Source organism: Grammomys surdaster, unplaced genomic scaffold (assembly GCF_004785775.1).
Source record: "Grammomys surdaster isolate TR1022 unplaced genomic scaffold, NIH_TR_1.0 331, whole genome shotgun sequence".
Taxonomy (NCBI): Eukaryota; Metazoa; Chordata; class Mammalia; order Rodentia; family Muridae; genus Grammomys; species Grammomys surdaster.
Window position 1 is genome coordinate 708,118 of NW_021604750.1, and position 12,642 is coordinate 720,759.

Here is a 12,642-nt window from a genome sequence, read left to right on the forward strand (position 1 = left end):
GAGAGGGAGAGGGGGAGAGAGAGGGAGAGGGAGAGGGAGAGGGAGAGGGAGGGGGAGAGGGAGAGGAAATGTGCATGTATGTGAGGGGGGAAGAGACAAAGAGAGTAAAGTAATCTAAAGTAAAACACTTAAAACTGTTATAAAAACAGTGTACATCATACAGATCTTTCTGCCTTACTTGCATGAAACTCTGAATGCCATTTTTAATGTAGTATGTGGCTCTGTCAATATCATCCTGCAAGATGTAAAGAAGACTCAGCTCTTGACTGTACTGCAGCTCCAGGACCATCTGCTGCAGCTCCTTGTGCATGGCTTCATCCACAAATGTCAGCAGAGACTGGTTGCCTTCTCCTTGAAGCAAGAGCTTCAGTTTGCTGCGGATCACATACGGCAGATACATCTCCTGCAGAACAGCAACAGTCAACTCTTGACTTAAAAGCCAATATGGGTGAATGCAATTAGTTTGTATTACTCTTTGGAGTAATGTTACAGCTCATATACTTTATCAGGCTGGAGGGAGGTTTGGGGCAATAAACTTTTACTGAACCAGGAGAAGAGAGTCATGCAGAAGGAAAAACTTTCATACAACAAATATGCATAAATTCACATAAATTCATACATACATATTCATATACCTCCATGCAAACAAACTGAGCCAGCTATATACTTACCTCATAATTACATACTTCCACACACACGTCCATACTTATATTTGTGTATGAAGCAAAAGAACAAGTGACAGTGCAGAAAGAACTCACTCATTCTGGATAAAAAATGAGCTACAATCTTTATTGCAATGAGAAAGAAAAAGTGTCTACCCTTTTATTGCTAAATGAATTAAACCCAAGTCTGTAAGAAAAAAGCTTTGTCCTTTTTTAAGACTAAGTTACCTTCCAGTTAAGAAAAGACCTGTTCTGTCCCATGGTAGGAAGGAAGCCTGCCTGTTCTTTCTGCTCTCTCTGAAGCTTCTTCTTTGTCCCTCTTTCTCTTTGCATTCTGTGTATTGGTCTCTTAATTTCTAAGTTAGGCTACTCTGTTGTCCTCCTTCTAATCTTGCTTTCTCCTGCCCTGATGTGATAATCCTCTGCAACGTATTCTTTCTTAGTTTTTTGAACGATTTCCAGGGGAATAGATCACATGATTTTTCCAAGCAACCTTATTTTTTATAAAAGTTCACTAAAAGTTAAAACATAAATTCAAACCATAAAGTGAATTAAGAAGTTTACAACAGAGAAGTTTACATATGCATTCACATACACACATGTCATTCATAATGCATTCATTATCTGTTACTAGCTTGACAGGGTCAAAGCCATAATTTCTGTGACTAAGTTATCATTGAAGTTTCGTATAGATAAACCTAGTCAATTTTTTATCTTCTGTCTTTGCACCTATAATAGACTGCTAGTTCCCCTTTTATAACCTTTGATTAATTGTTTTATAAACTCTTGGAATGTGTTCTAAGTTGTAAATACCTGCTTTCTATCTCAGAAGCAATTAATTAATGACACTTAAAGACAAGCAAAGTTCTCATTGGAGTTTTAATATCAGAGAGGATTTAATAGCAGTCCTACTATAAAGGGCTTAATAATTACTAGTATTATTTTAGGAACTTTTATAGAAACAACATTAAGAATTAAGAAATCATCTATTTGTCTATATAGCATCACTACAAGACAGAACATCTTCACTGTTCTGCAGATCTGCTCAAAAGGTTGGGGTAATACCTAGAGATTGTTACATATATTTAATAGTAACAGGAAAAACATATTAATAGCAGAAATCTTTTCTCAAATGTAATCCCTTTGGCATTGCCTAGAACAGCAAATCCATGATGCCTTTATAGTCTATGGTGGGATCATCTCAGGAAGATCACCTGCTAGTTTTTTAGCTTCTCCTAGATGGTTCCTAGCAAATGTGGATTACTTACTAATTACAAAATACATAGATTGTGCTATAGAAGAATGTGATCTACTTGAAGTTGAAAGACTCTGTGGATCCTGCACACAAATTGAGGATTAAAGCCCAGGAAAGTAGCAGCATGGGTGCAGAAGGAGTTGTAATAGTCTCTTTTGGTGGTCTTCTTAGTAGCACAACAACAACAGGAAATGTTCTCACATGTAGTCATAGTATAGAGGCAAATACCTACTGTAAAACACATTCCACTTATTTTGAGATAGCGAAACAGTGATGTGAAACTTAACACCATAGAGAGTTTGAATACTGACATGCTTGAAACTAATATCTCAATCTTGGGAAATTTTAGTTTTATTAACTGGGAAACACATGACCATTTAAAACATTTATTTCAGCTACTGAAAAATAATTCTACACACCTGGTAAAATGGTTCACTCCACAATTTACTTAGGTCAAGAGAGTTCTCACTGCTTATATTGGCTGTAGAACAGTACTCAAGTCCTTTCCATTCAGAGAGGTTATTGTAACAATCAAGGGATGCCAGCTCCCAAAACTCCTTCTCAGCTTCTGTGGGTTCACCATCCACCCACTCCAGTTTATTTAAAGCCTGCAGGAAAAAAAAGTTAGGATTATTTTATGGAGTTGAAATAACATAGATGCAAATACATGTTTTAAAAGGAGTTACTATAGCACGTATACTAAAGATAATCACTTCAGATTTGTGGCAAAATGAGAGAAATGGGATTAATAACCAAAATACAGTGAATGGAAGAAAAACAAACAAACAAACAAACAAACAAACAAACAAGGGGGCTGAAGAGATGGCTAGTGGTTAAGAGCACTGACTGCTCTTCCAGAGGTCCTGAGTTCAATTCCCAGCAACCACATAGTGGCTCACAACCATCTGTAACGAAATCTGATGCCCTCTTCTGGTGTGTCTGAAGACATCGATGGTGTATTCATATACATAAAATGAATAATTCCATAAACAAAGCAAAACAAAATAAAACAAAAAGGACTCTTATAGTAACAAATGAGGCTGGGCACGGTGGAATGCACCTTTAATCCTAGAACTCAGGAGGTAGAGGTAAGCAGATCTCTGTGAGTTCTAGCACAGCCAGGACTACAAAGTTAGACCTTTGTAGTTAGTAAAAAAACAAACCAAGCTAAACAAAAAAGACCCCAATGAGAAGAAAGTCTTCTCCCTAGGAAATTTACCAAAAAGTAATCAAATGATGCAAAATTTGCTTTAAGACTATGCATTATTTATTACTTAACAAGTTCTTTGGAAAAGCAAAGCTAAGGAGATTTATAGACTACTATAGGTTTCAAAGTTGAGATCTCTCACTTAATAGTCTCATAGGCTACAGATCTTAAAGTTTGACACTTACTATCTTTTGTCAACTTGTAGTGAAAAACTTACAAAACCAACTTATAGTCATAATCAAAGTCTATTTTATTTTATCATATTTTTTCTAAGAGAAATATATCAAACTAAAACAGAAATTGTAAATATAACAGCAATCATAGAAATACTTGGAACTTATGAAATGCTTTGTCTTCTTTCAATGTTGCCTTAAAAAGTGCAAGATACAGTAACAATTATGTCACAAGCAGTTATTACAAAACAAGATACAGTAATAATCATGTCACAAGCGGTTATTACAAAGACACGTTTAACACCAAAGCTAACAGTTCTTTTTTACATGTACAGAGCCAAGGTGGTTAAGCAACTGATATATTTGCCAGAGATTGATTTTACCTCATTATACAACTTAGCAGCTTGAAAATAATCACTTCTGGCTTCTGCTAATAGTGCATTCTGAGTGTCATGCTTTGTTCCTAACTCACTGCTAAAAATGCCACGGAGGACATCATACTCCCCAATTGATCGATAGAGTCTGAAAAAAAAAAGTTCAGATCACCAAATAAAGTATAAATAAATTTCATTAAAGTATAAAGTATACATAAATTTTCATTAATGTTGAATGAAGATGTCACACAGATGACATAAAAGTAGTATTTTGTTGGAAATATACAATTTAATGATTCTGAAATTTCCTTGTAAGTTTTACTTCTTTAACTAACCCCAAAGCCCAAGTTGGTTTTTTTTGCTTTTTTTTGTTTTGTTTTGTTTTGTTTGAGACAGGGTTTCTCTGTGTAGCCCGGACTGTCCTGGAACTGACTCTGTAGACCAGGCTGGCCTCAAACTCAGAAATCCGCCTGCCTCTGCCCCCCAAGTGCTGGGATTAAAGGCGTGCGCCACCACTGCCTGGCGCCCAAGTTGTTTTAATGTGCATTTGAGCACAAAATCTAGAAAGCTGGGTGGTAAGTGGATCACTAATTTAAGAGCAGGCTACACTGCAGTATGAGACCCTGTCTAAAAAGTAAACCTGTAAGTATGAAAAGCTGATAATGTATAATAAGGCTTCTGCGAGTGGTCTATCTGGAGTTTCTGTCTAGCCCCAAAGAAAAGCCAGAAGCAAGTAATACCTCTTACCCTGTCCATGTTTTAGTCTATAGTCTAGGGACTCTACTTTAGACACCAAAATTTTCCTTATAGCCTTAATACTTTTAGAGCCCTCACTCATCTTTTCATCTCAATAAAAATCTGGCTTGTCCAGCATAGTGGTGCTTGTCTGTAATCAACACCAGAAAGGTGAGGCCCAGATAATGAGTTCTATGTAAACCTGGGCTACATAGCAAACTTATAAACAAGATTTAATCACTATGAAATTCTCAAGTTAGTGTTTTTAAAGTTTTGTTTCCTTCTTCTTGCAAGTTTTTTTTTCAAATCCAAACCTATATGCCACCTTTTCCTGACTATAGTTACCAGACCAAACATACAAGAACTTCTTCCTCCCTCCTCCTCCTGCTTTCTGGTTTACTTTCTGATACTGAATCTCTTATTAGTCAAACAAGCTTTGCTTGGGAAAGTTGGTAAATGCTTGTAATCTCAGTTCTCAGGGGGTTGAGGCAGGAGGGTTGCAAGTCCAAGGCTGGCTTAGGGTTATAGAGTAAACTTAAGGCCAGTATGAACAAGACCTTGTCTCCACAGGCGTGGGGATGGGTGTGGAGGGAAGAGGTGGAAATTAAAGCTCAGGCTTTAATTTAGTGGAAAAGTGTTTGCCTAATTTCTTTATAGGGTCTTGGGTTTTTTACCAAGTACCAAGGAAAGGGAGAAAAGTCAATGAACAGCAAATTGTACAGAACCTGTATGAATCATGAACCCACTAAATCTAAACTAGGTCAAACTGAATATATATGGTTCTGTTACAGCCCAGATTCTAGAGATCAAGGGTCAGAGGTAGGGGTGGGTACATGGGTGTTGAACAGCAGCAGCTCATAGTCAGAAGTTGAAAATGGAGAGAGATATTATGTATAAGAACAAAAAGAAATCCTCGTACATAACCTGCCCTGTTTCTCAGGTACCTAGATGTTTATTAGAACTTCATCAAAAGGATGATCATAATACAAGAAAAGACTAAAGTATTTAATAAAGTTAGAAACAAATGTGTCAAATTTAAGCTTGTAAAGTTATATATTCTATATCTATCAATCTACTCATCAAACTACCTACTTTTCATCTTCCACCCCCCCCCACCCCCGCCTGCCTACCTATTACTGGGGATTGAAGTGGAAGCAAGGAACTCAAGCATACCAGGTTCTGCAATGGAGATAAATCCTTATCTAGTCCTTCCTCTGTCCTGTGACTCATACTTCAAAACAGACTGCAAGGTACCAGCTCCATGAACAGACCCTAAGTCCCAGAAACTAGGCCATAGGACACCAGCTCCAGGGACAGACCATAAAATTCAAAACAAGATCATAAAACCCCCTCTCAAAGAACTGCCTGGGGATAATCAAAAAATTGAGGAAATATCTTATCTCCTTATCTCCAAATGGTGGCATCTGAGCTGGGCAGCCTGATTTCATCACATACTTGAGCGTTAATGACAGACCACTGACCACCTGTGAGCCCCTAGCACCCCACCAATGAAATTTTAGATGACCTAATCCTTCTAGAGAGTTCCCTTGGTTCCCTATAAGGCCTGCAAAACTTTGTGTGAGGTTGCATTTTGGAGAATGCTTGATTCCCCAATGATAGATATTTCTGCAGAATAAACAGTCTTTATCTTTGCATACTATCTGAGTCTGGGGTCTTCTTCAGCGATTTTTGAACCTTTACAGAACTTATGAACTCACACATGCCAAGCAAGTGCTGTACCACTCATGAAGCTACAACATTGAGACCCTTAGTTTTTACCCTGTGATTAATGTCTAATCTGTTTCACTTCTTCTGTACCTCAAATAGTGCTTTACAAAATCACAGTCCAAATTAAAACACTGACTGATAATGTCGGTGAAAGGTGAGGAAGTTGATCCTCTCACTTAGAGACTAAAGACGTAAGAGCTGACCAACTGTTTTAAAACTTTTATCATATTTATTTTGTGTGTGTGTTTGTGTGTTTGTGTAGCATGTGGAGACAACTGTCAGGACTTGGCTCTCTCTCTCAAAAGTGGGATCTGGGGATTGAACTACAGTCACCAGGTTCATGTATCAAGTGCCTTTACCCCCTGAGGCACCTTGAAGGCCCTCTGAATTCTGACTTAACATCCTTCTCAGGATTAGGCTGGTCTTTCGATGCTAAAACAAAGGAAAAGAATCAGACATGTACAACCGTATACTACAAAGCATAATTTGTATTTCTAGGCAAAGCAATAAAATTATCAGGAGCCATTAGAAACTATGCATTACAGTGTTACTCAATGTTTTTTCTTTAAGGAAAATATTCCTTTTCATGGCCATTCTTGACACATGGACTAAAAATCTCAGCCTGAAATGTTTTTATTAGCTCATTAAAAGTTTTTTATGTGTGTATGTGCCTGTGTGTTATCTGCCTGTTGGCCAGAAGAGTACTGGATACCCTGGAGCTGGAGTTATGGGTGGCTGTGATCTGTCCAACATGGGTACTAGGAACCCAAACTTGAATCCTCTCTGAAATCAAGTTCTTCTAACCACTGAGCCATCTCTCCAGCCTCCTTACCAGTTCATATTTTCATAAAATAAAAGCAAATTTGTACTGTGCTACTTTGACTGAGTTACTGTTCATCCAAGAATGGTCCACCCCAAACTTACTTAGCAAGTTCCATCCACCGGAGAACGTCGGGAGACAAACAAGTCTTGCCCCGGAATCGTTTGGTGGGTGGTTCCTTGGGCACCAGGTGGAGTAGGGCCTCTTCCAGAAGACGGATACCTACAGGCTGCTGCAGACTGGCCAGGCATGCCACTCGAACTGTGGCTGGTTCAAGTGTCAGTAAGTCTGGGTGTTGGCAACTTATTTCCTATAAAACCACATATAGTTGTTTAGCATATAGGATTTGGATGACATCATCATAAATGATTATTTCATTTTATTAAAAATAAGAAAAATAACTTTGACTTATAGTAGCAGTATGCAGTGATATCACAAAAGTATCTGGTGTCTGTGCAATTGTATTAGCAAAATTCTTAGCAACATTCAATTTCTGCAAAGGGAAAAAACAACCCTTTACTTTATTTCCAATCCAAACATTAATTTACATCAAGAAAAACACCGACAAAATGTTGAAATTAAAGATGCAGAGTTTTCAACCATATAGACCCTCTTTCATATATCTAAGCAACTGCAATTTAAAAGAATATTTATGCATTTAGCTTTAGTTGTTAAGAAGCAGCTGAAGAACAGATTTTATATTTAATTACCAAAAAATGGGTGTACTGACTTGCCTATAATTCTCTGCAAACAGGTTTCCTATCAAGAGGATAACTTACTTAATGATATTTGAAAAGATGACTTCATGAGTTATTACAATCACCTATAAACATCAAACTAATAAATAACCTCAACTCCTTATCTAGAAGTATGTTCACTGCGATGGTATTCCAAAGAGACTGGTGTTTAAATGTGCATCTCTGCATGTGCATCTGGACTTATGGAGCACCCTAAGAACTAAGTCTCAAGCTCCCCTCAATGTGGTAACACATATACTAGGCATGTCCATGTGGCTGCCAAGACTGAAGCTCAAAACTGAAGACTATTAATTCTTCAAAGCAATCAAATGTCTGTCATCCTTACAAAGGGAGAATAGTACAAAAAAGAAAACTCAAATAAAATTATATTTCAGTCAATAAATTTCTATGCTTAAGGCATAGAAAATATTCGTATGTTGCTGATACCCAACAGTTACTAAATAAAATTTAAGGCTCGCTCACTCATCAGGAGGAAAATCATGCCTGGTATTGCAAATTTCCAATGTGGCATAGCTATTAGAAAAAAAGACCTAGGCTGGGGTAGACTTCTAGCTAGTCTGCTCCCATGAAGACTCCATAATCCGGACCCATCCTAGAGGATCTGCTGTACTCAGAGCAGTTCCTAAGAACCCTTCCCCACAACCAGAAGTTCCAGAGCAGCAGCTGGGTTCCAGAGCAGCAGCTGGGAGCCCGGCTCACTCAGGACCCCATCACCCACCAAAACTCTGCCTTCATGAAAACCACTCACCTTCCACACCTTCTGCCTGGTCCTTTCTGCTGGGGCAAACTCCTAGCTGTCTGCTCCCATGAAGACAACCATATCCTGACCCATTGGCATGGGTTCATTATGGTCTGAGCCAGTGCCCTGAGCAGACCTTGGGTGCTACCAATCCCATAACACCCAGAGGAAGGTAGACTCCCAGGAGGTCTAACACACCCAGGATCATAGCTCTGCACCCAATCCTACAACACTCAGAGGAAGCTGGACTCCCAGGAACTCTAACACATCCAGGAACACAGGATCATAGGATCACAAGATCTCAGGAGCTTGGTCACACTAGGTTTTCAGGATTCCAGAGACAGCCTGACTCCCAGGAGCTCTTCCACCCAGGAGCTCAGGATCACAGAATCACAGAGACTCTGGGGAGTTCTGGCACAAACAATAACAGGAGAGACAGGCTCCAGTCAGAGACAGTGAGTGCAGGTAGCATTAGAGATAACCAGATGGCGAAAGGCAAGCACAAGAACAAAAGCAACAGAAACCAAGGTTACTTGGTATCAACAGAACCCAGTTCTCCCACCATAGCAAGTCCTGGATACCCCATGACATAGGAAAATCAAGATTCAGATTTAAAATCACTTCTCATGATGATGATAGAGGACTTTAAGAAAGACATAAATAACTCCCTCAAAGAAATACAGGAGAACACAGGTAAACAGGTAGAAGACCTTAAAGAGGAAACACAAAAATCCCTTAAAGAATCACAAGATAACACAACTAATCAGGTGAAGAAATTGAACAAAACCATCCAAGACATAAAAAGGGAAATAGAAACAATAACAAAATCAAAATGGGAAACTATACTGGAGATAGAAAGCCTAGGAAAGAGATCAGGAGTCATAGATGCAAGCATCAGCAACAGAATACAAGAGATAAAAGAGTCTCAGGTGCAGAAGATGCCATAGAAAACATTGACACAACAGTCAAAGAAAAGCAAAATGCAAAAAGCTCCTAACTCTAAACATCCACCTAAAGAAATGTTCAACATCTTTAGTCATCAGAGAAATGCAAATCAAAACAACCCTGAGATTCCACCTCACACCAGTCAGAATGGCCAAGATCAAAAACTCAGGTGATAGCAGATGCTTGCAAGGATGTGGAGAAAAAGGAACACTCCTCCATTGTTGGTATGATTGCAAGATGGTAAAACCACTCTGGAAATCAGTCTGGCGGTTCCTCAGAAATTTGGACAGAGCATTACCTGAGGACCCAGCTGTACCACTCCTGGCCATATACCCAAAAGATGCTCCAACATATAACAAGGACATATGTTCCACTATGTTCATAGCAGCTTTATTTATAATAGCCAGAAGCTGGAAAGAACCCAGATGTCCTTCAACAGAGGAATGGATACAGAAAATGTGGTACATTTATACAATGGATTATTACTCAGCTATAAAAACAATGAATTCAAGAAATTTTTAGGCAAATGGATGGAACCTGAAAATATCATCCTGAGTGAGGTAACCCAGTCACAAAAGAACACACATGGTATGCACTCACTGATAATTGGATATTAGCCCAAAAGCTCACAGTACCCAGGATACAACTCACAGACCACATGAATCTCATGAAGAAGGAAGACCAAAGTGTGGGTGCTTCAGTCCTTCTTAGAAGGAGTAACAAAATACTCGTGGGAGTAAATATGGAGACAAAGTGTGGAGCAGAGACTGACGGAGGGGCTGTCTGGAGACTGTCCCACATAGGGATCCATCCATGTGCAGTCACCAAATGCAGACACTGTTGGGGATACCAGGAATTGCATGCTGACAGGAGCCTGATATAGCTGTGTCCTGAGAGGCTCTGCCAGAGCCTGACATATACAGAGGCGGATACTCGAAGGTAGCCATTAAACTGATCACTGGGTTCCCAATGGAGCAGCTAGAGAGAGGAGTGAAGGAGCTGAAGGGGTTTGCAGCCCCATGAGGAGAGCACCAACAAACCAACCAGAGCTCCCAGGGTCTAAACTGCCAGCCTGGGAACACACATGGGAAGACCCATGGCTCTAGCTTTATACGCAGTGGAGGATCACCTTGTTGGGCATAGGTGGGAGAGGAGGTCCTTGGTCCCATGAAGGCTGGATGCCCCAGTGTGGGGGAAATGGAGGGCAGGGAGGCAGGAGTGGGTAGGTAGGTGGGGGCAGGAGGAGGGGAGATGGGATAGGAGGTGTGTGTGGGGAAATAGAGCAGATAACATATGAAATGTAAATAAATGAAACATCCAATAAAAAAATTAATAAAGAAAAAAGATCTACTACTGCCACTTTGCTAGTCAAGCATAATTCCCTACTATATTCTAAATCTTATCCTGATAGCCACAGATAAGTATAGCTACCACCCCTCATGAAAGAAGCTTCTCTTTACAGAAAATGGAGACCATCATAGAAAACCACAACTGGACACAATTCAGAAGTCAATAGATGGTGGGGAAACCCAGTACCAACTGATAAACATATATCACAAATCCTACATGGTTCAGGAACATTCCTGAAGAAAGGACATAAAGATTATGTAGCCAGAATACCAGGAAGCCTGCTGTGAAATAGTCTCTTCTAGAAATGGCTGCATAAAGATGACACAACAGCAATATCAATACACAGGCTAATATGGAAGGGGTTAAAGTTCATGAGCTCTCCCTCCTATTTGAAGAACTATAGGTAACTAATGACTGCTGGGAGAGGGCAAGGCTAGGGGAGTGAGCCGCTCCCAGAGATGATCTCCTTTATTGGTTATCCAATACTATGTCATCAACCCTGAAACCATATACACATAAACAATAAAAACAGACTAAGCAGAATGTACTGATACATTTATGCACACAAATACATAAACTATATATGTAATCTGGCAATAATAATCAAAGAAAAAGAAGCTTTTAATTTCCAATTAGATGGAGGGGGTATGGGACAGGCTATAGGGCAGAAAAGGAAGGAAGAAATGACATAATTCAATCTTATTTAAAATTGTTATCAAAAGCAACAAAAATGGAAAGAAATAAGATTTATTCTTATTTTTCTATATGTGTCTTTATGAGTCTAAGTCACATCTCCTAGAGCTGTGGCTACAGACAGTTGTGAGTCATCTAACACGGATGCTGGTAACTGAACTCAGGTCCTCTGGAAGAGCAGGAAGCAATACTAACTACTGAACCAGCTCTCTACTTCCTAAAATCACTTTAAAGATTTTAAAAATATTTATTTATACTCATTGTATGTGTGTGTGTGTATGTGTATGTATGTATATGTATATAAAAATGGGCAAATGTGTAACATATAAGTTCATGTAGAGATTAGAGGACAATTTGTAGGAGCCAATTATCTCCCCCATCATGTGGATCCTGGGGATCAAATTCAAATGATCAGTGATCAGGTTTGGAGATAAGTGCTTTTACTCACTGAGTTTTCATGCTATCTCAGAAGAGATTCATTAAAATATGACAATCTGGTAAGTGTAGCTAAGCAATAACTGAAAGTATATCTATGCTGAATTCTCTGTTGCAACCGATTCTCCTCAGAGAAACCTTTTTTAACCCATGACCAGGTATGTGAAATGATAGCCTGACCCAATCAAGAGGCCACTTACATAACCCGCCTGGCTACTTGAGTTCTATATCACTCAAGAACTACAGCCCGATGCCGAGTTTATTCTTTGTTTTGTTTGTCAGTGACACTTGTGAAGAATAAACGTTTGGGGTGGCATGAATTTTGTCTATTTGTGGCTGTGGTCACTTAGAACAAAGCTAGGCATATTCTCAATCACCACCTCAAGGCAGGAAAGAGCCAAGAATATTACAGAAGGAAAAACAAAGAAAACAGAGGGTTGGGGCTGCAGGAAATGGATCAGTTGCTAAATTCTCAGCCATGCAAACAGGAAGACGAGTTCAGATGACTAGGACCTGTGTAAACTGCTGAGTTCACACCTAATTCCAGCACTGGGAGGCAGAGAGGATCAGGAAGCTTGCTTGCCAAACAGTCTTGCTAAGTCAATGAGCCCCAGGTTCAATAAGAAACACAGTGAGGCACACATTTGGTACAGGCATATATACAGGCAAACATTCACTCACTCACTCACTCACTCACTCACTCACTCACTCACTCACTCACTCATTCATTCATTCATTCATTCATTCATTCATTCATTCATTCATTCA

At 39.3% G+C, this 12,642-nt stretch overlaps 1 protein-coding gene across 1 annotated transcript in view; it reads right to left on the minus strand.

Moving 5' to 3' along the window:
- Positions 1 to 12,642, minus strand: part of Prkdc (protein kinase, DNA-activated, catalytic subunit) — a 199,243-nt gene that overhangs the window by 62,901 nt on the left and 123,700 nt on the right. The window contains exons 63-66 of the mRNA XM_028778260.1: positions 7,059 to 7,264; positions 3,681 to 3,819; positions 2,337 to 2,525; positions 179 to 403 (exon numbers count right to left, since the gene is read on the minus strand). Coding sequence (XP_028634093.1) covers positions 179 to 403; positions 2,337 to 2,525; positions 3,681 to 3,819; positions 7,059 to 7,264 — 759 coding nt within the window. The remainder of the gene's footprint in view (positions 1 to 178; positions 404 to 2,336; positions 2,526 to 3,680; positions 3,820 to 7,058; positions 7,265 to 12,642) is intronic.